The following is a 20,492-nucleotide window of genomic DNA, read 5'->3' as shown; positions in this document are numbered from 1 at the left end:
AGCGCCTCCAAAAAGTCAAACAAAACTTGGGAGTTCAAACCATCATCATGATTGTCATCATTGTCGCACACTCCAGAAAATCAGCGAGCATCTTAAGAGGATGAACCACACACTGCAAATGGCCGCTACAATATGATGATATCAATCTATTCAACACCACTAGGTGGACAGTCTTGTTTTGCAAACGCGTGTCCATTACGTCTTCAAAAGGCCAGCGGCTTTGCTTTTTTCATTTCACAGGTCTTTACGCCACTTTTGATTAATTATTTGTATATGAATGAGGGTTGAAAACGTGAAAGTCGGGGTGAACAAAGTATGGCCCACTCGACACTGACATTTTTTCACCAAATCTGGTTAGCCAAATTTTCGAAATTCAATAATAATAATATAATAATGTATCAGATTTGTATAGCGCTTTTCTTGACACTCAAAGTCGCTTTACAACGGAATGGATACATTATTCGTGCACTCACACATTCACACCTGCGGTGGCGGCAAGCTACTTTAGTAGCCACAGGCTGACGGAAGCGTGACTGCCAATGTGCGCCTACGACCCCTCCGACCACCTTCCATACGCCAGTGCGAGTCGCACTGGGGGCAACGTGTGTGAACTGTGAAGTGCCTTGCCCAAGGACACGACGACGCATGACTCGGCGGGTTACTGAACGACAGTCTGGCTCACCTCGAGCCACATGACATACAAACATGAGTAAAATTAAAATTGTGGGCGTATGCATAAATCATCGGTTTAACAAACCAATTATAAAGACCTATTCAAAATGCATTTTTATACGACGATTATTCATCCCATATATAATATATGGAATTTTTTGGAGTGTCTTGGAATGGACCGTCTTCAACTTGGGAGGTTCAACTTTCTCTTTCTTTTTTCTTCCTTCTTGCAAGAAGGTGCTCGTGTTCTGACACCAAGACAGAAGCTCCGTTCAGTCAGAAGCTCCGTTCCGGTGTGGAAACGTGGCAACTGCTGATGCTGTTGCTTCCAAAGTCATTTCCACTGCCTTCCGCTAAACTGTCAACTACAGGCTTCATGAGCCGCCGAGTCTCCCGCCACGCGCAATTCTTCTTGGACAGCGAAGTCACATTTACAGTCACCGCTAATAACTTGCAATTATTCCCTTTTAAAACAGAAAGTATGCTTTGAGGAGAAAATAGCGCGAGTCACGAGAGCGCTAATGAGAGACTTGTCGCTGGAAAAATCAATGAGCGAGCCGTTTGGACTTTGCTCCAAACACTTTTCATAAGCAGGAAAAAAATATAATAGCCATTGAAATGGTGAGTGGACAATGAGCTTTTCCCTTTTCACTATTTCAAGGGAATATATCTTAATTTCCAGACTATTGAGCATATCTATAATATAAGCCAGACCCGCTAAAAAAAACGAGAAAAAAACTTGTACATCTACAGGCCACACTTAAGTTGCAGTCCAAGTCGTAACGAGATGTCCTATGTAAGTTGGAACACACACTAGACTATCACTCACCTAAGGTAACACACTAATAGTCAAAATTACAGTACTGTACTTGTATGAAAAAAAAAATAAAATAAAATAAAAGAGTCCATAAATAGAAATCAATCAAATGAAAGTCCATGCCTTTTTCATAACAATTATTCTTAAGGTACCCACAAGCTACAGTGACACCTCGAGATGAAAGTTTAATTTGTTCCAAGACCATGCTCATAACTCAAATCCTCTTTCCCCCTTGAAATTAATGGAAATGCTATTAATCCGTTTTCCCTCCCACCTGTGTGCGTAACTGTTCGCCCCTCCCCTCTCTGCTCAGACAAGAAGGAAAAATTAAAAAAAAAATTGCTGCTGGCCTCTCATCATTAACTTCAGAGAGAGCAGGCGGCACATTTAGCGCGCCTTGCATTAGAAGAGAAGGAGCCGAGGAGACCGGGGTTTCGTGTCGGTTGGCCCGCCCACAGTGCACGCTGGTCGGCCACCATTGACGGCAACGTCGACGCGTACTGCCATGGAGCTCGGGGCATTACAGAAATCACTGCACACTCAATGGTTATGCCCGTCACACAGATTATTACCGATATTTAAGAAAAAAAAAAAAAGGGTCAAATTGCTCAGACTTTCCCATCTACCAAGCAATAGTAGCTGGACAACACGCGTGATCCGAGCGGTCACCAACCGGTCACCAACCGGTCTTCCCTCGTGACCGTCTTCCTCGCAGCTTGATTTAAGACCGCGGTGACCGCGCGAGATGCACTGCAGGAATGTCTAGACACATTGACTCAGTCACTCGCTCGGGCCCGGCTGATGACAATGACGCCTCCTCCTCGACTTCAAGTGACGCCCGCGTTGGCAGCTGGCCAGTCACGGCGGCGTGAATCGGCCGATGTGATTTAATGAAGACAAAAAGGGGGGCGCGGCGGGCATTAAAAGTGTCGTCTGCGCTGGCCTGCCAGCAGCTGTTGCTGCCGATTTACTAGCGGCCGTGTGTCAGCCGTGTTTTGCTTTTCATTGCTGTTAGACACTTTTAATAATAAATAAATAAATAAAAGAGCCGCTATAGCACACATCCAAATGCATTTGCAGGCTGCTGGCAAGTCTAAGCCAAAACAACAGGACAACAGGTGGTGCTGCAAACTACAGCCGGAAGCTGCAGAGTCAACAGTATGGTCCGATGGCAATATTTTGCCAATATCACAAAAGTATGATCATCAATAATCGATTGGGTGGGGTGGCATAGAAGCATTTATTTTCTCATTATCTGTAAAGAAAAAAAGTCATTTATTTCTATTGTTTTTTGTACAGTTAAGTTCATGCTGTAGGGAAAAAACGTCACCGTCAATTTCAATTTCATTTGCTTTTTCTACAATAAAAGCAGAGGGAAAAAACTATTAAAATGGTAAATCAGATTTTTGTGGGGGAAAAAAATCGATTTTATTTTAACCAGTACATTTACTGATCATTTTTGGTAGACATTGCCGACAGGAAGTGTAACTGTCGCTTGTTCTAGCCACACGCCTGCGCTGTTAACAAACACAGTGTGGCTCTGCCTCTAGCAAGTGGCCATGATGGTTTTATAGCATCATATTTCAGACTGTCTAAACTGTTACTGCATCCATCTACATCCTTCGTTTCACTTTTCTAAAGAATAGTAGAGCTTTCGTCAATTGTCATTTATTTTTATTTTTATGTACTGTACATTTGAGGAGCTTTCATTTTTAGGATAATTTACAGCTATCTTGTTTTATATTTCCTTTGAAATGTATTAGGGTTCATGTGCTGTGTTTTGCATTTTGTTCTGTTACCGCGCGCGATGTAAAATGTTGGCATAACTTAACACCCCTATAAAAAGAGGTGGAACATTCCATTAATATGGTCGCTGCCTTCCTCGGAAAGCCACGGGTGACATATTGTGACATTTTGGCCACTGGTCCCGTCGGAACAGGACGAGCTGAGCTGGCACAGTGAGTCATAACGGCCAGCAGAATGTCAGAACAAGACCGGAGCTTTACTGGGGAGGGCTGGGAATTTCAATATCAGTGTGACAATTTAGTTTTTGTTTTTTTTTGCATTTTTGCTTCCCGATTTTATTTCCCATAATGCATCTATTTGTCTATTTCATGACTAACATGTCAGGTTCAGACCCGTTAGCTTGTTTTTGCGTGACCTTTATGAAAAGGCTTCAAAGACAGCTTTTTCTGACAACCTGATCAATCTGTCACAACAGTGACTTGGAATCACTTGTGGTATGTCTGATTGGGTTCACAATACATGAGCTTGACATGCACGTGGCCCGTTTTATGCTTGAGTGATTGCTCAGAATGTTAAAAATATTACAATAGAGGTTTAACGATATCCACAGTTTGACCCTAGAATGGATCATTACCACTATTTCCAATGTGGAAAAACGGTTTTGAAGCCGAACTATGGTCCCAAATGCAACTCAATGTTTTCCCTCTCTATGGAGAGTTGTCATGTCATTTTTTTTGCTGGTGACACAGCATTTTCACCTTTTATTTTCAAAACGTGATTCCTCAACTATTGTGCCACAATACATTAGTAGCAAATGATTTGTTTCCAATAAAAATAATTTGCTTGTCACCTATCAATGCCTGCCACGTACAGTGACAGGAAGAACAATTAAATATTTTTAGACGACATAACCTGCTTCCACTCTTTTTTGGGACATTTTTGGGGTGTTTTTTATTATTATACATATATATATATATATATAATACGTGCCGTGGCTGGGAAATGCTGATCTTTAACCATGTGACGTCAACATCCTGCCCACCGTTAAATTGTCATAGCTGCATATGTAAATTAAAACAAAGAAAGAAAAGAAACACCGATGACATCCAAACCTCCTTCAGGGAAGTAATCATTTTGACACGCTGCCCACTTGTGAATCCACCCTGACGGCGGCTTGCAGATATAAACGGACGCGTTTCCCCCCCCCCCCACCAACGGAAGTGTCGCTCACCTCTCCTGTTCATGGGCCGAACGCGGACCGCCACCTTGACGTTGGCGTCGTCCAAGCTGGGCTCGACCATGCTGACTGTTTTTAGCCGAGCCGATCAGCTCTTCCTGGGCGTCACGAACATTCAAAAAATCTGAAACCACCGCTGGACGTTCCGCTAGCAGCCAGCTAGCTTCGCCCGGCTCTTCTGCTCCACACACCGGGCATGACCACGGGTGTGTGCTGGGGAGGGGGGATATCTCAGAGGAAGCCTTCCACCGCCACTCAATGTCTTCTATTGCTCATAGTAAATCCACCCAGGCTGAAAATGAAGACTTTAATTTAAAAAAAAAATGGCTAAGAGGGCTTATTTAACCGCTTTAGCATACCAGAAGCTAATTTGACAGGCAAAAAAAACACGCTAGCCAAACCGAGCTGAGGAGGAGACGCCGAAGTCGCTCAGCCGAGCCGGGAATGCGGTCATTGTTGCTCATTTCCCCGCTGACATCTCCTGCCGAAAGTCGCTTTGCGATAAACAAGCCGCGGATGAGACATCCCGTTAGTTGGCACCGTTAAAAAAAAACATGGAGGAGCGGAAAAAAAGCACCGCCCGCCCGGCGATGGTCTTCACGGCATTCCCGAACGCGTTAATGCCCTCCTCTTCCTCCACTTTGTGTGTCACACGACACGCCAGCTTCAGCGTTCGGACTTCCGGGTGAGGTCTCAAATACGTCAAAATAAAAGCATTGTCAGGCTTCTGCTTTTTTTTTTGTCTAACACAATTTTTAAAGTACGGATATATACCTGACCTAAGTATATCTGCTCCAAGTTTAATCAGCTGCTCATCCAACCAGATCTGTAGTCAATTAAGAGAATTCGAACATGAGTGTAATTTCAAGATGCGTGGGGGTTGAGCAGCATTCACCTCAAAAGGTGACGTCATACGCGAATACTGACAGCTAACAAAAACCTCCGTGTAACTTATATGAACTTGTACGAATAAATATGAAATAGCTACGCAATATGGACAGAGATGTTTGTTGCAAACAACATTTATGCCGTCACGTGAAGAAACGTGACACTTCCTGTGCAGGATTTCAAAATAAGGGAAAATAAAACGTCACGTTCACGCGCTCGCTCGCACACACGCACAAACACTTTACCCACTAAAGCATTATTAAATGACGTTTTCAAATATACGTGCTTTTGTGGTAGATACATGATGATTTTTTTTTTACCCACTCTGTTGGACAGTCACTTTTGTTTACATTCGACTGAAGTCTCGTTTAAATTAATGTTTACATCTCGCGCTCCCCCTAGTGGCATAAATTAGAAACCTGTTGTGAAAATGGCCTATTTGCTCCTTATTAGTTGGTTAACGGCAACTTATGCAAAGTCAAAGGTTTAGACATCACCTGGAAAGGTTATAATGCATTATATTTTACATATTTTTCATTTAGAGAGAGAAAACACTGAGCTGTTTACCAATATTGAGAACAATTTAGCCACATTAAAATGAAACAAGTACACCTCAGTCCATGCAAACCGAAGTCATTTAGTCGTTTATGTTTTTTTTATTTTTTACAAAAGCAATTCCAATTTCCTTGTCTACTCCAACAAGACACCACGATGGCATCTACTTTATTAAATGCATCATTTCCTTCCTGGGAAGAAAAAAAGCGAACCCTAAAATGACAAGTCTTTGTAATTGAGCCACTATATATGCTAATTTCATTTTAGTCAAGTTCAGTGAAAATTTAAAGAAAATGCAACTCTTTACTATCCAATTATACAAGTTATTGGTGAGTTGTACTCAGACTGAAGTGGCTGTTTATAAACAATGCACATTATAAATGTTAAGTTTTGTCATTATAACATTAATAGTTAATAATTAAATATGTCAGGTAAGTTAAATAGGACTGCATTTATTTTAGAAATTATTTAAAAAAATGTTGGTTATGAAGTCTAGAAAGACTTTAAAAAATATATATATATTAAAAACAAGTAACACATTTGTTAAGCAAAATCCCGAATCTTTTTTACATTTTAAAATAATTATGGAGTCAAAAAAGGTTGTTGAAAAATGGTGGCCATTTTTTTTTTTTTTACAATATGTTCTATGCACCCCCACAGGTTTAAAAACAACATTCTGATTTTTATATTGCGCTCGTGGAATATGAGTTAAGCAAAATACACTTGTTTTTGGCAGTCTCAGAGGGCGGCCATTTTGCCACTTGAAAGAACGTCAAAGTTGCTCAGCTCAGGAAATGACCAATCACAGCTTCACGCGTTGTGTGAGGCGAAGCCGTGATTGGTTAGCTGAGCCTTGAGCAACTGTAAAGTCATTTTTACTCGACAGCAGGTGGCCATGAAATAAAACGGATACATGGATAAAAAGCATTATGCTATTAGAAATAATTAAAAGTAAACCTAAAAATAAACTCACAAGTCAGCTGTCCATCAAATGGGAAATGTCTGGAGTTTCGGACAAATATATGCAATTGTGTGTGTGTGTTTTAAATAACAAAGACACAGAACAGGAAGTAAGATATAAAGTAAAACTTTATCATGACATACAAGTTTAAAGCCCTGAGAACCACGTCTTTATATTACTAATCATATGAACAAAAGTGAATGTGTGAAAACCACTTTGCCAAAAAGTGCTCCTCTTAAATACAATCAGCACAAAAAAACAAACGTTTTAACAAGCATTCACCGCCGTTTTGTCCACGTTCTTCTTTTTTCCTTGTTGTTGTTTGAATCAAAGAGAAAAAAAAAAAAATCTATAATATATTTATATAGAAGTCATATCATCATCATCATCATCATCATCATCATCATCATCATCATCACATCCGTGTAATAATAACAGTACAAAAATATGCACAAACCCCACAGTTGAATGAATATACGGAGCATTGTACAAGCCAAAGACGACATCAAAGAAAATTGATAAATGAGGTATTTGATAACCATTTTGCATAATGCGCCTGCTTTTTTCCCCCATTTCATATCTTTTTTTGGTTTTTAAACATTTTATTTAAACAAAGATCAGGTTAGTTCATAAACAATCTCAAAGCTCAATTAACTCCCCCACATTTAATCTTTTTTTTTTCTCTTGTCTCTCTTTCAAATGTGCAGAACTTGACAGCTTCCCGAGCGACAGTAAGCTCGGCTGCAGTTGCTGACCACAAAAACAAACAAAAACTCCCAAAATGCAAGAGCAAAAAGTCAGTCTTAAGTAGTATTCAAGCCAAGCGGCGGCACGGCGTCCTTCTTTGATGTTTACCTTTAGCGTTCACGCTCGCCGCGTTGAGGTATTGTGGTGTTAAGAAGGGGTTGGGGGGGGGGGGGGCTTTTTACCACTTTTTATGCAACGCCAGAAACATTACGATAACCGCATTCGCTTAGCTAGCTAGCCTTGAACGTCAATGCTAGCTATCTTCGAATATAAGCGACGGTTTCGCAGAGTCTGCGAAAAGTGGCCTCACTTGTGCTTGTACACGTTCGCCATTTAAACGTTAGCAAGTCAGCTAGTGAGAAGGGTTGCTAGTTGGCATCGTAAGAAAATGGAAAAGAGAGGCTTGTAGCGTTTACGAGGATTGTCAACAATCTTGGTGTTTATTGGGAAATAAGTAATGATGCTAAGGTATAATCGTTGTTGTGAACATTAGCACCTGCTAGTCAGCGAGCGGGAAGTGTTGCTAGTTAAAATTCCGGAAAGTGGAAATGAGCCACTATCAGCGGGGTAAAACTCCTGAAAGCTAACGATGCTACGGTAAGTTGCATGACAAATATAACAAACATTAGCGCGCGGCAAGTCAGCTAGCAGGAGCAGTTTAGATTCTAATGGCTTTTGGGGGGGATTGTCAGCAAACTGGCGTATGCCAGTACTAATTATGCAAAGGTGTATTGCAGAACAAATAATGACTTAAACATTAGCACGTAGCAAGTAAGCTAGTGGGTGTCGTTGCTAGTTAAAAACCCAAAAAGTCAAAGAGATTCTAGTGTCTTTTTGAGGGATTGTCAGCAATGCTAATGACGCTAAGGTATGTAGCAAAACTTGATCAGACTGATATAATGATAACATCAGCACCCAGTAGCTCATTGACTGCCATCGACGGCCGTAGACGTCAAAGATTCCTTTGAACTGGGCTGGCTCTGAATGAGCTAGGCAGCTCGTGTTAAGAGTTGCTAGTTCAAATCCCAGGACGTGTCAAAGAGGCATCTTTGTCCGATTGTCCGCAAAAAGGACATTGTAGCGACACGAATGATGCCGTGATCTCATTGCGACTGCACATTAGCATGCAACACGTCAGCTATCAAAACGTTTTCGAGATAAAATTGCAGAAAACGGGATAATATGCCTAAGCGGCTTTTTGGAGGATTGTCAGCGAACCGGGTGCTTAATCAGCAATCAGACTGGACCCGCATGAAATCCAAAGATGCTAATGTATGTTACATACCATACATAGCTGAACTTGCTCTCGCACGTCCACGCACACACACATCCGTCCACACACACGCACGCACACACACACACCAAATAGTCATCTCTTGGCCAAAAAGATTTTGAGTAAAGCCGCCCTAAAGGATGCATGTGGTTACAAGATCCATTAGGTAGAGAAAAAGACATAATAAATAGCAAACTAATGTGACGTCTGCGTTATGTCCACCTTAAAAAATTGATTCATTTAATACAGACATGTTTTAAGGCAGCGTCTAGCAATGGTCACTAGTAGTACAATATACAGAGTCTCTATGGGACAATGCTGCCCTCTGCAGGACACACTGTGACATTCGCAAGGTGGAAACTCAACGGGGGGAGAATTCCGAATTCCGCTTATGGGAAGATGCGAGAGCAGTTACTAGTTTAAGGTCCATTTACTAGTACGCTCTTTTTTTCCCCCCTCACTACTAAGACAATAGAACACTAGAAGGACGATGAATAAAACGGCTCATCATCAAGCAAGCCCCCTTTTACACTCAAGCTGGGATTTTTTTCCCGCCTCTGTTTATTACCGATTGGACAAAGTCAACTGTGCTAATGACCACTTAGCTTTCGAGCAGGAACAGATGCATAACGCCCGCCGCCTGTGAGTAAAGGAATGCCAGGACAAATGTGGAGTTCTCACGCGTGGCGCCCGCTTCTCCCGCCCTTGTTGTCAATGATGTCATCAAACTCATTCTGTCCTGCCTTCACTTGTTTCTGTTGAGAAAGCGGATAAATGCTTCTGTCATAACTCGGATGCGCCAATGTCGTCTATGAAAAATGTGTGACCACCTTTTTCTGGGGATGCTCTTCGGAATAAAAAGCAGGGGGGTAAGTCTACTTTTGACAATCGCGACACCTTCACGCCACCCGTCTAAAAGTTTTCCAGCTGACAAACACTTTTCATGTCATGTTGTCGCTCACAGGTTCGATTTGATTCAATGATCCCGCCTGGACTGGGTTCTGCGTCAAAGGAGGATAAAATGCTGATTCCATCGTTCGCAAACACCTCCTTAATGGCGGGTATTTTCCCCGTCTATATCCACAATGCTTCAGTGTAAAAAAGTCAAGCTGACAATTTGACACCTTTTGAAAAAGTTGCAACTGTATTTTGAGTGGAAATGCTAATCGAGTCGTAAGAATCCAATTGCAGGATGTGGTCGTCGTTGAAAAGCAATTGTCCTACAATCATTTTGTTCATCAGATGCTTCACTGATGTCACGCGTTTGGCTTAGTTGCGTAAAAGTCTGCGCCAGCTCTGATGCGACTATTTAGTCCCTGTTCGGCATATTGGTTGCTTCCTCCCCACCTTTTGGGAAGAAGTAGCCAAGCCCTCACTGTGTTCAGAAAAAAAATATATACTTTTTTTCTCCACATGAAAGCCTCGTACATTAAATTAGGAACCAACAGCGAACACTCTTTTTTTCTTTTTTTTTTTTTGGTATCTAGTAGCTGTGCAATAACAAACTGAGGCTAAAAATCAGTTCAACTTCAAGTGATTGTACGCATGCATTAAGAAACACCCTTAACGACATTCCGAGCCGAGGCCTAATTGTGAAAAGACCCCCCCCCCCGGGAAAAGTGGTACAACTGGAAAAACGAAACAAAAACAAGAGCATTGAGGTGTGTGTTGCAAAAACCAGCAGCAGCAGCAGCAGCAGCCATTTTGTCTGTCAGTTCACACTTCTTGGGGGGGGGGGGTTATAGCGGCCGAGGATGTCTTCCATCATGGCCGCCCAATGAGGTATATGCAATGTAGCTCTCCTCGGAGAGTCTCATGAGGTATTTTTCAAGTTCTTCCGTGGGGTCTGCGGGAGCACGTTTGATTTCTCTCCCCAACTTCCTGAGAGAGGGACGCCATTTTCTATTTTGAGGATGGTCCAACGTGTGGGCGGGGGGCAGCGTCCCATCTGTTCCGTCGCACATTTCCGACGTGAGACGCCCCCCCCACCCCCACCCCTCTTCAACGAGATGGACCGTGAGGTATTTTCTTTTCTTTCAATCACCCGTGCCGATCTACGGCGTCCCGTCCTCCGCTCGAGGAAAAAAATACCCGACTCAAAAAGAAAGAAAGAAAAAACAAAAAAAAAACAGCATAGAAAAATAATTGAGGTTAAATATGATCAAGCTCCTGAGGTAAAAAGACACCACTGCAGGTTGGGTGATTTGAGGTATGTAAAAAGAGCGCGAAAAAAAAAAAATCACTCTAAAAACACAAAATCAAAAATAAAGACGACAAAATGGCAAAAAAAAAAAAAAATTGTTTTCAAGTTCAGTTGTGACGATGCCTGTCAGTGGGTTTTTGGCTGCGCTGATTGTGTCTAGCATGAGTTTATGTGTGTGTATGTGTGTGTGTGTGTGTGTGTGAAATGCATAGTTGTGTTGTCATGTTCTATTCTCGGGCTTTTGTGTTCATGATTGGACAGCCAAGAGGTGGACAGGCTTTATGAGGTATTTGTTGTGCAACAGTCTGTAATCTTTCTCACGGGACAGAATATTCATGCTGGGCTGGGGCCTGGGGGGAGAGAGGGGGGATGTTAAGGGGGGGGGGGTGAAAGGGGGGGGGGGCGCCGCCCATCAGGAAGGGACCGGTTAGGGAGACCCGTTGGAAGCCGGCTCGGCCGAACCGGGCCCCTTGGAAGAGGAGGAGGAAGAGGACGTGGGGCTGAGGGCGTGTCTCGCAGGCGCCGAGAAGCCAAAGCCGGCGCTGGTGGAGGCTGAGGCGGCGGCCGACACCGCCGACACGGTCGGCCCCAGCAAGCCCCCGGCCTTCTGGGCAAACAGGGTTCCTGGAACACGCCACAAATCAGCACATCAACAAAATGGCCGCTTTCAACGTAAGACGCGACACTTGAATACGGCTCTACTCTTCGTTGTCCGTGGGAAACTTCAAACAAAACAAAAAATGGCGCATTGAACACATTGGTTGTGAAAGTATTTCGCTAACTTTTAGCTTTCTTCCTTGCATTTGAACTTCGTTTACACTCAACTTGCACTTTGCTGCCATCTTGTGGCATCACAGTGCCGAGAAACTATTTTAAAATGGGCTGAGGAGCTTCATTTGGACAAAAGTAGTTGTTTCCCATCATCTTGTGGACCTATTGGCATGACGTCACATCCGTTGTGGATAATACGGTTGACCCTTTTCTAGTTTTGCGCTAATGATAGCCGTGTATTCATATCCAGTAAACAGCCTTGAGTGCGAGTCTTAGAGAAAGATCGACCCCCCCCCACCCCCCCCAAACACAACATCGACATTATTCACATTGTTGAGGGGAATGCAGGAACAGCTACCTATAAGTTAAACAGCCCAGCATTTACACTACCCAGCTATGGTTTCCTTCGGAAGGCCGTTATATTTGTGAAGCCAAATAAATATATCATCCACTCATATTAAATATTGTATACAAAAAAAATAAGACTAGTTTTGAAATCAGAGGCCAGTCATTATAAAATACTTAATATCGTTTTAAAATGCGACGGCAATTTGAAATGTGGTTATTTTAGCAAGAAAAATGAAGTCGATGCGCATAATTTGCTTTTGCGGGCCACTCAAAATGATGTGGCGGGCCAGATCTGGCCCCCGGGCCTCGAGTTTGACACCTGTGTTTTAAGAGTTTTCGTCTGAAGCAGAAAGTCCAACCACTTCCTTTTGTCTGTCTGTCTTTATTTGGCAGAAAAAAAAAGCAAATCTGGATTTTATAAAGCAGAACTTGAATACATATAGAACACAATGTAACTTTTTGTGACAAAAGCAAGATTATATTAGTGAATGAAAATTAACGAAAAAAAACTAAATCATATTCAAAAAACAATTTCATTAACAGAATAAAATAAAAACGAAAAAATGCTTTAAAAAAAAAAACGAAAACTAACTGAAACTACATTTTATGTTTGCAAAACGAAATATAATTACAGCGAAAATGCCTAATTAATTTAAAACATGAGCGTTTAGGGATGATTTTAAATGTGATTTGAAGTATATTTACTTCAATATTAACTGGTATAAGGACGTTTGAAAGTGTCAACCAGAAGTGACGTCACTGAGCAGCAGCCAATAGAAAAGCACCTTCAGATGACGTCGCTTCTCAATGACAAATTTGTGTGCTTGACTTTTGGCCCGTCTTGCCTGCGTTTTCATTTAACTCAGCCGAAGTGCAACGCTAGGTAAGAAATGCGTTACTTTTTTCATTTAATTTTTCATCCATTGTGTTTATTAAATATTGAAAAAAATTAACTGAAACTAACTAAAACTAAACTTAAGCATTTTTTTAAATAACTAAAACAGAACCACCTTGTAAACTAATTAAAACGAACTAAATTTAAAAAAACAAAGCAACTAAAATGAAAATTCCAAAACTGTGATAACCCTGTGACAAAAAGTTCACGAAGGTGTCGCCCACCTGAGTACATCGTGCCGTTGACCTCCACAGAGACGGTGATGCTGGCGTTGCCATTGGTGGAGATGCTCAGGGACATGTCCTGCTGCTTCTCATCTGGGAAAAAAATAAATAAACACACCACTGCTCATTCATTGTTCCCGTCTGGCGATTAGCGGCGGTTAGGTTGCCGACCTCTGGGGGTGACGGCGGGGGCTCCGAGGCGCAGGTTCATGGGCATCTGTGAGGCCATGGCCAGCAGGTTGTGCTGGAAAGCTTGTTGCATGAGACGCTGCTGCTCCTCGGCCAGACGCGCCATCTTCCTCTCGGGGCCCTCGGCCACGCAGCCCCCGGTGGTCTCCAGCTTCTCTCGGAGCTGCTCCAGCGTGGCGGCGCGCGCCAGGCCCGCCACCTGCTGGTGCCCCAGCGCCAGGGCCATGGAGGGCCGGGCCGCCATGATGGAGGGGGTCAGCTCATCTGGAATGGGGGGAAAATCACCTCGTCAATCGCTACTCTCGGCACCGTGATTGCTTCTCCTAATGTTGACAGCAGGTTCGCATTCCTGTGGTAATGACAGTCCTCAACGGGAACCTCGCCGTGCCAACGGGGGTCTTCAAAGTTAATGCGGCGTGGGAAGCGTGTTATTAATCAAGGCCCTCACGTTTGCCCCAGGCAGACTGGGCTGCTCCAAGTCCCACGCCACACCTGGACACGCATACCGCGCACACTACACAAGTGACCAAGTGTCATGATGAAAAAAACACTGGCGTGCATATTTGTCAGTTAGGTGTAAATATGGAGAGGTGGGCATAGTCACGCAAAACTAAATAGAAGCCATTTTTAATACCAAAAAGCCCAATAACAATCGATTTGGCCTTCTGAGGACTTAACAGTGATATGGCCACATCACTAAGGTTCATATTACATAATAAAGTACTGGAACTTCAAAGTTCAACTGCAAGGCACATTAAATTAAATTTTGTTTCTTCACAATATATTTTATGTAGCCCTAAACATGGCATTCTGATTGATATTGTGTTTGTGGAATATGAATTAAGTATAAAAATCCACTCATTTTTATCCATCCCGGGGGGCGGCCATTTTGCCGCTAGCTGTCAAGTGAAAATGACATCACAGGGCTCAGGTAACGATCAATCACAGTTCACCTGAATTTGGTCATGTGACGTTTGCAAACAGAGCTGTGATTGGTCGAGACCTGTGCCAAAAGCAACTGTGATGTCATTTTCACTCGACAGCCAGTGGCTGTACAAGGCAAAATGGCCGCTTCATGAGATGGATAAAATGGGTGGATTTCTCTGCTTAATTCATTTTCTACAAAATCAATCAGAATATTGTGTTAAGGCTGCATAGAACATATTGTACAGATTTTTTGTTGTTGACCTTTTTTTCCATCCCTTTAACGCCACCTTCTATAAAACTGGGAAGAAATTTCCTTTCAATCACATAAAAAAAAAAATTCTCCCTCTCTTCCACATACAAATCCACTTGAAAGTTGGCAATGTTTTATTTATTTTACTTTTGACTGATGTTTCCCATTTTCCCAGCAGTAGTGAACACATTATTAGAAGTAGTAGTACTGAGCTGCAAGAAAGACGGCCTGCAGTTACTTCAAATGGACAACAGGGGGAGCCATTTCTCTATATCTGGTCAACACCCATACTCTCACTGTGAATCAAACGACATCATAAACAACCACTATGGACTTTTAATTCGATGCTCGTATTATTACAAACAGCTCTCCGTATGACCCAAATCATAGACAATGCCAAATTTACACCAAAAGTAAGGATGTTATTCTTGCTTAGACAGATTTTCTATACATCTCAGCTGGTGCGGGTGTACCTAATGTTGTGTCCAGCGAGCGTACGCGTAACGCTTCCATTACCTTTCTTCAGGTGGCACCCCGGCGAGCCATGCAGGCCGTTGAGGGCGGCAGAGGTGCCGGGCCCGATGGCGGAGAGGTGCATCTTGGGAGGCGAGAGGATGTGGGGGGCGGTGCTTGGCGACGGCGAGAAGCGGAAGAGGCTGCTGCTGTAGCTGGGGCGGCGGCCCTCGCGCCGGTTGCTGTCGATGGCGGCCTGGAGTTCGCTCGGAGTACTAAGGCCCTTACGCTCGCACTCGTAGGGGTACAAATACTTCATGTACCTGAAACGAGATACGAAATTTCAAGTGGACCTTGAGTTCAAATAGATTCGAGGAGATTACGGCTAATAGTGCGTGTCGTATTTATTAGTCCACAGCCTGCACTTTATTTCTCCTTCCAGTAGTCCAGAAGTAAAAACAGGACAGCCTCCATTGTTTATTGGAGAGGAGACCGAGGGCAGCGCTGCAGCCAAGAGGAGACTGCGGTGCGTCTAAGTGTACAAAACATGCTGAGTGTTGCGCTGACGTCATGGAGTAAATGCACAGTCACAGCTCCAGCGTTTTCTCTGCCATTAGAAGGCACGTTAAAATGAACATGCAGTATTATGTATGCTGACTGCATCACGGCGGATCAATACGGCGCTAAGAGCCCCGGCATCCATTAGATAGAGCCTGCGGAGCACATTAAAAATACATGAGGCTTCATTAGGGCATCCTTATTAGCGGACAGTGTGGTGTGTGACAGTCCATTGCAGCTTTTCTACACGCACGGCGGCGGCGGCGGCGGCGGCGGCGGCGGCGGCGCAAGACTGGAGCGTTCTCCAGCTTCAAGCTGTCACTCAAGCAGCCAGACCGCCTTAGTCCCGGTGAACTCTGAACCCGACCAATGGCTCAATAAATCGATAGGGATCGATCAAAGTGATGTAATGGACTCGGGGGGGGAATGGATGTGAGAAAGTAAAGTGGCTCGGCGGAGGAGAGAAATGGCATGTTTACAAACACAAACGTGCTGGTTTGGGGTAACGAGGGTCGTGCACTATGTGGTTTGTGAGAACATTTGACGCATCCCGCATTGCAATGGAACTGCTAGGAAAGGAAACGAAAGCCGAGATGTTGCATTATGAAAGCTGTAAAACGGCAATGACTCGGCGGTGAATCCTCCAAATGGTTCAACTATGACTTTGAAATCTTGCATCGCAAATTTACCATCGCCCATCTGTCAAGGACGCTTCCAATTGGGGCTCATTTGGGAGAGTTTGTCAAAGTACAAGCCCCGGAAATTGTTCTGGACATGTCTTTTTTTGCGCGTTGTGTCGTGATAGTCATGTATGGCCAGTTTAAAGTCAATGGGTAAAACTGTCAAAGTCAGACCCCCTGGAATTCACTCAAAATGGCTGCTTCAAACCAAAACAGTTTTGGCTATGGCTCCTTGAGACTTTTTTTTGTTAGGCAAAAGCTAAGATTAGCGTCTAAATTGATCAAACTTTTCAGGGATTGCTAGCGATCGAGTTTGAGGGTTTTTGGGACACATAAACAGCAAATCACTTCAAAACTGACTGTTTGTTGTCGGCCATTTTGTGTGTCTTACTGTGTGCGAAGGGTGAATGCGGCGCTGGTGATGGAAGTGGGCAAGTTGAGTCCCTTGGTGATCTCTCGCCAGATCTTCTTGTTGATGACTTCCACCAGGCCTCCCTTCTCCGTCACCAGCTTGTACAGCATATACAGATCCAGCACTTGCTTGGCCATGATGGGGATACGGTTGACCGGGGTTCCTGGCGTAGGAAGGGAAAAAAAAAAAAAGCAAGCATGCATGATTTTCCACGCAGTCTGGCTCATCAAGTGGAAAAAGGCGTCACGTGGTTGTAATGTCAATGAATTTCTTGTTTGCACATGCATTTGTGACACACTCGTCAGACAAGTTCTCCATTGTTTAGGCTTGTAATCACGGAGGGGGGGGGGGGGCGACTGTAAAATCTCATGCAGATAAGGAATAACTCCAAAGCTTCCTATATCTTTTCCTGCAAGGCTTTTTCAAACTTTTTGGTGGCTCTACTCATGAAAGACGTTAAACTGACTTTGGGGGCTGATTGTCTAGAAGTTTATGTCTGAAGGAGTCCGGGAATTAGCCAATGTCAGATTTGTATCAAACTTTGGGGGGGGGGGAACCCTGATGATATTCAACGCCGTGTTTTTTCCTCCTCATGAAAAAAAAATGGTAATGATTACCCGGGAAGAGCGCATGGGCCGAGGGTGGCGAGCAGGCCGGCATGTGTCCTACACGCCTGTTAAATTTGGCTTGAAAACATATTAGCCCAGTTAATGCAATCTGGCTTGACCTGGAAAAGGGGATTCGCAAACAACACAAAGCCGAGCGGCTCGAGACTTTTGATACAGATGCATTAATCTTGTCAACAGCTTATCTGCACTCAAGCTTGCAGGGAGCGTGTGGCGAGCAGCGGGCGGGGGTTAGAAAGGGAGGTGAAGGAGGGCGGCGTCAAAGCGCGTGTCATTTATTCTTTTCAATTCTTGACTGGTTTTGTTATTTGATTGGAAACGACGAAATTGGACAGACAAACGCAGTAAAAGCAATTGTCACGTCTTCCTCCTTAAGAGTCACACTTTTGTTTTTCTAAACAAGGCATGTCAAACTCACATGGTTACAAGATAGTTTTCATCAGAGGGCTGTTATGACTCTCAACTACTTTTTGTTACTTCATTATCCACCCCACCGGAAAAAGCCAATTCTTCGGCCCCCAACCCCCTCCAACTCTATAAAATTGTTGTAAATACACCTCTGCAGAGGAGCTAATATGCCTGACAGCGCCGTTGCCACCTACTGTAGCAGATGAGCAATTACACTTTATTCTAGTATGGCAAAAAATATATATATTTGAGAATGATTGATGTACAGTCAAATCATCATATTATCACATTCATATTGCACAACTGCCCCGTGGTTGATCCTGTTAATAAAAACAATGTTAAGCAACTATTGTTCACTTTGTTTAGAAGAGATATGGTGAGGAGAAAAAGTATGTCATGTTTGTTAAAAATTGAAAGAAAGAAAAAAATGCTTTATTTCCTGAATGAAAAATGAAATGAAAATAAGAAACCAATTTAGCAGGAAAACAACGTAGATGCACTTTATTTGCTTCAGTAGGCCACAATATGATGTGATGGGCCAGATTTGGCCCCCGGACCTTGAGTTTGACACATGTGCCCGAAACAATACATAAATGTCCATGTTATAATATTGCTGATGGATGGTAGTCGTGATCTAGAATGATTGTTATGTTTACTAATGCTTGTGACCAAACGTTAGGGTCATGTAAACCCAACCAATTCAGTCTTGTGACATGATTTTCCATTTTGTAGTAATTTTTTGTGGTACATAAAAAAAGTCATTTTGTAGCCCCTTCAGACCCGCATTTTTTTCTGCTGGCTAAAATTTCTTTCATTATTTATTTATTTTTGTTGCTGATTTGGACTCTTTTCCCACATAAGGACACCATGGAATGTTTTTTTTTGGGGGGGGGGGGGTTATCTCATGTTTTCAGTTTTTATAGTAGACGCCAGGATAATATGGCTGTAGCGTGTTGTAAACTTACCAAGCTTATATGCAACATTTTTAACATGAACATTATGCAAATCAATTGGGATTGGGATTGGTTAGTTAAGATCCAATCGTGAACCCAAAGTGTTGACATCATCCAAATGATGCGTTTTATTGGTTTAGACGTGAATATGTCATGTCCACTGGGACCATCTATGGGTCTTGAAAGGGTTCAATTTTAAATCGCAGACTGAAAATAGAGATAAAAGACATACAAATTGTTGTGGCACTATGTAAGAGAATCACAGGGTGGGGGGAGGGGGTGGGGCGAGTCGCAGCAACCTGCTAATCCACGGACAGCAGTGGGTGGAACCTGCAGGATAGTCCAGTATAATGAAGCTCATTTAGAGGATTGCGGCAGTAAATCCACACACCCGAGGCGCACACACAGCGCCACTCGTATGCAGAGTCGCCCTGCCCGGTTAATTCCCGTCAATCCTTCAGCCCCCTTAACCTGGAATTGGACTCATTAATGACTTTGGCGAATAGCGGCGATCAGGCCGCCCAGATTAGCCTTGATTCATTTGAGCAACATGTCTTTAAGACACGTGCAACGGGGGCTACGCGGGCAAACGGACCTGCCTCAGAACAGGAAGTCAAATTCTGAGCTGGACGCGAGTTCTGGACCAGGGACGGGAAAACTGGCGGCTCACAGGCCAAAACACACACTGAAATAGCCTTTGATTAATTCCCCCTGGCCAAAAAGTATATATTTGTTTAAAAAAAATTATCAGAACAATTCTTTTAAAAATGCTGATAAACATTCAATATTTTTTTCCATGAAAAATTTGTAATAATCGGGGGAAGAAGTTCAGGAAAAAAGGAAAGGAAAAAAACCCTCATTTGCAAAAGAAAAAAAGAAATTAATTAAAAGAAATAAATTTGCAGGTGTGGTCGAACTGCGAATATGCATCGACTGTAGTTTTAAGTTGTAATATCAATGTTCACCACTAGACGGCAGACATGTCTTAGCTGCGTTAACACCAGGTTTTATATTGGCCTATATACTACAACAGAATTAGGCCTAATATTTTTTTGTGTGGATTTGGTATGATATATATATATATATATATATATATATATATATTAACATTTTGAGTGAGTTGATTTTGTGAAAAAAATGCACAAAATGAATCCTTGCACTTGATATTGATTTGCATTCTCAATCATTTCTGCTGGCTTGTGGGAATGGAAATTGGCCCAATAGTTTTCCCTTTTTACAAGATGGTCATAATGTAAACACCAAGGTAATAATGGCTAAATGGCAAACGCAAACAGATGTACAAGCGCGAGGCCGGTGTAAGTGAGCTCATGTTTACATGCCTGCTCACATGTTGTCATGTGAAGCGATGGCAATAAAGCATTTTCTGGCGTTGCTCTTTCCTCATTCTAGACGTCAACAATGGGGCGCGTACAGCAGGTCATAGCGGATACGAGCTCAATGGAATGAATGGGAGTCGGTTGTCAGGGTGTAGAAAAAAGAGAAAAAAAAGCACGCGTAAGATGTCAGACGCGGAGAAAATGTAGAGCTGACATGTCAATCTGACCCACGGTGACAGTTTAACTGGAATTATTTCCAATGGGGGGAATTGCTTTAAAAAAAAAAAAAAAAAAAAAAAGTAAAGTCAACAAAGGTATTCTGAAATAGAAAACCGAGAAAATGTAGAGCACTGGCAAAAGTA

At 42.9% G+C, this 20,492-nt stretch overlaps 2 protein-coding genes across 4 annotated transcripts in view; both read right to left on the bottom strand.

Moving 5' to 3' along the window:
* Positions 1–5,135, bottom strand: part of kif13ba (kinesin family member 13Ba) — a 38,976-nt gene extending 33,841 nt beyond the window's left edge. For both annotated transcript variants that reach the window (XM_086070816.1, XM_086070817.1), the window contains exon 1: positions 4,467–5,135. In XM_086070816.1, the coding sequence (XP_085926942.1) occupies positions 4,467–4,536 (70 nt within the window). In that variant the 5' untranslated portion in view covers positions 4,537–5,135. The remainder of the gene's footprint in view (positions 1–4,466) is intronic.
* Positions 5,136–6,986: 1,851 nt separating this feature from the next.
* LOC147176640 (AT-rich interactive domain-containing protein 3B-like) overlaps positions 6,987–20,492 on the bottom strand; it is a 79,019-nt gene continuing 65,513 nt past the window's right edge. For both annotated transcript variants that reach the window (XM_086072102.1, XM_086072103.1), the window contains exons 5-9: positions 16,786–16,969; positions 15,220–15,479; positions 13,509–13,790; positions 13,338–13,430; positions 6,987–11,723 (exon numbers count right to left, since the gene is read on the bottom strand). In XM_086072102.1, coding sequence (XP_085928228.1) covers positions 11,527–11,723; positions 13,338–13,430; positions 13,509–13,790; positions 15,220–15,479; positions 16,786–16,969 — 1,016 coding nt within the window. In that variant the 3' untranslated portion in view covers positions 6,987–11,526. The remainder of the gene's footprint in view (positions 11,724–13,337; positions 13,431–13,508; positions 13,791–15,219; positions 15,480–16,785; positions 16,970–20,492) is intronic.

Source organism: Leptonotus elevatus, chromosome 3, assembly GCF_054856555.1.
Source record: "Leptonotus elevatus isolate MCC_2025b chromosome 3, RoL_Lele_1.0, whole genome shotgun sequence".
Classification (NCBI taxonomy): domain Eukaryota; kingdom Metazoa; phylum Chordata; class Actinopteri; order Syngnathiformes; family Syngnathidae; genus Leptonotus; species Leptonotus elevatus.
Note: the sequence above shows the minus strand (reverse complement) of the source record. Positions and strands in the feature narration are given on the sequence as shown.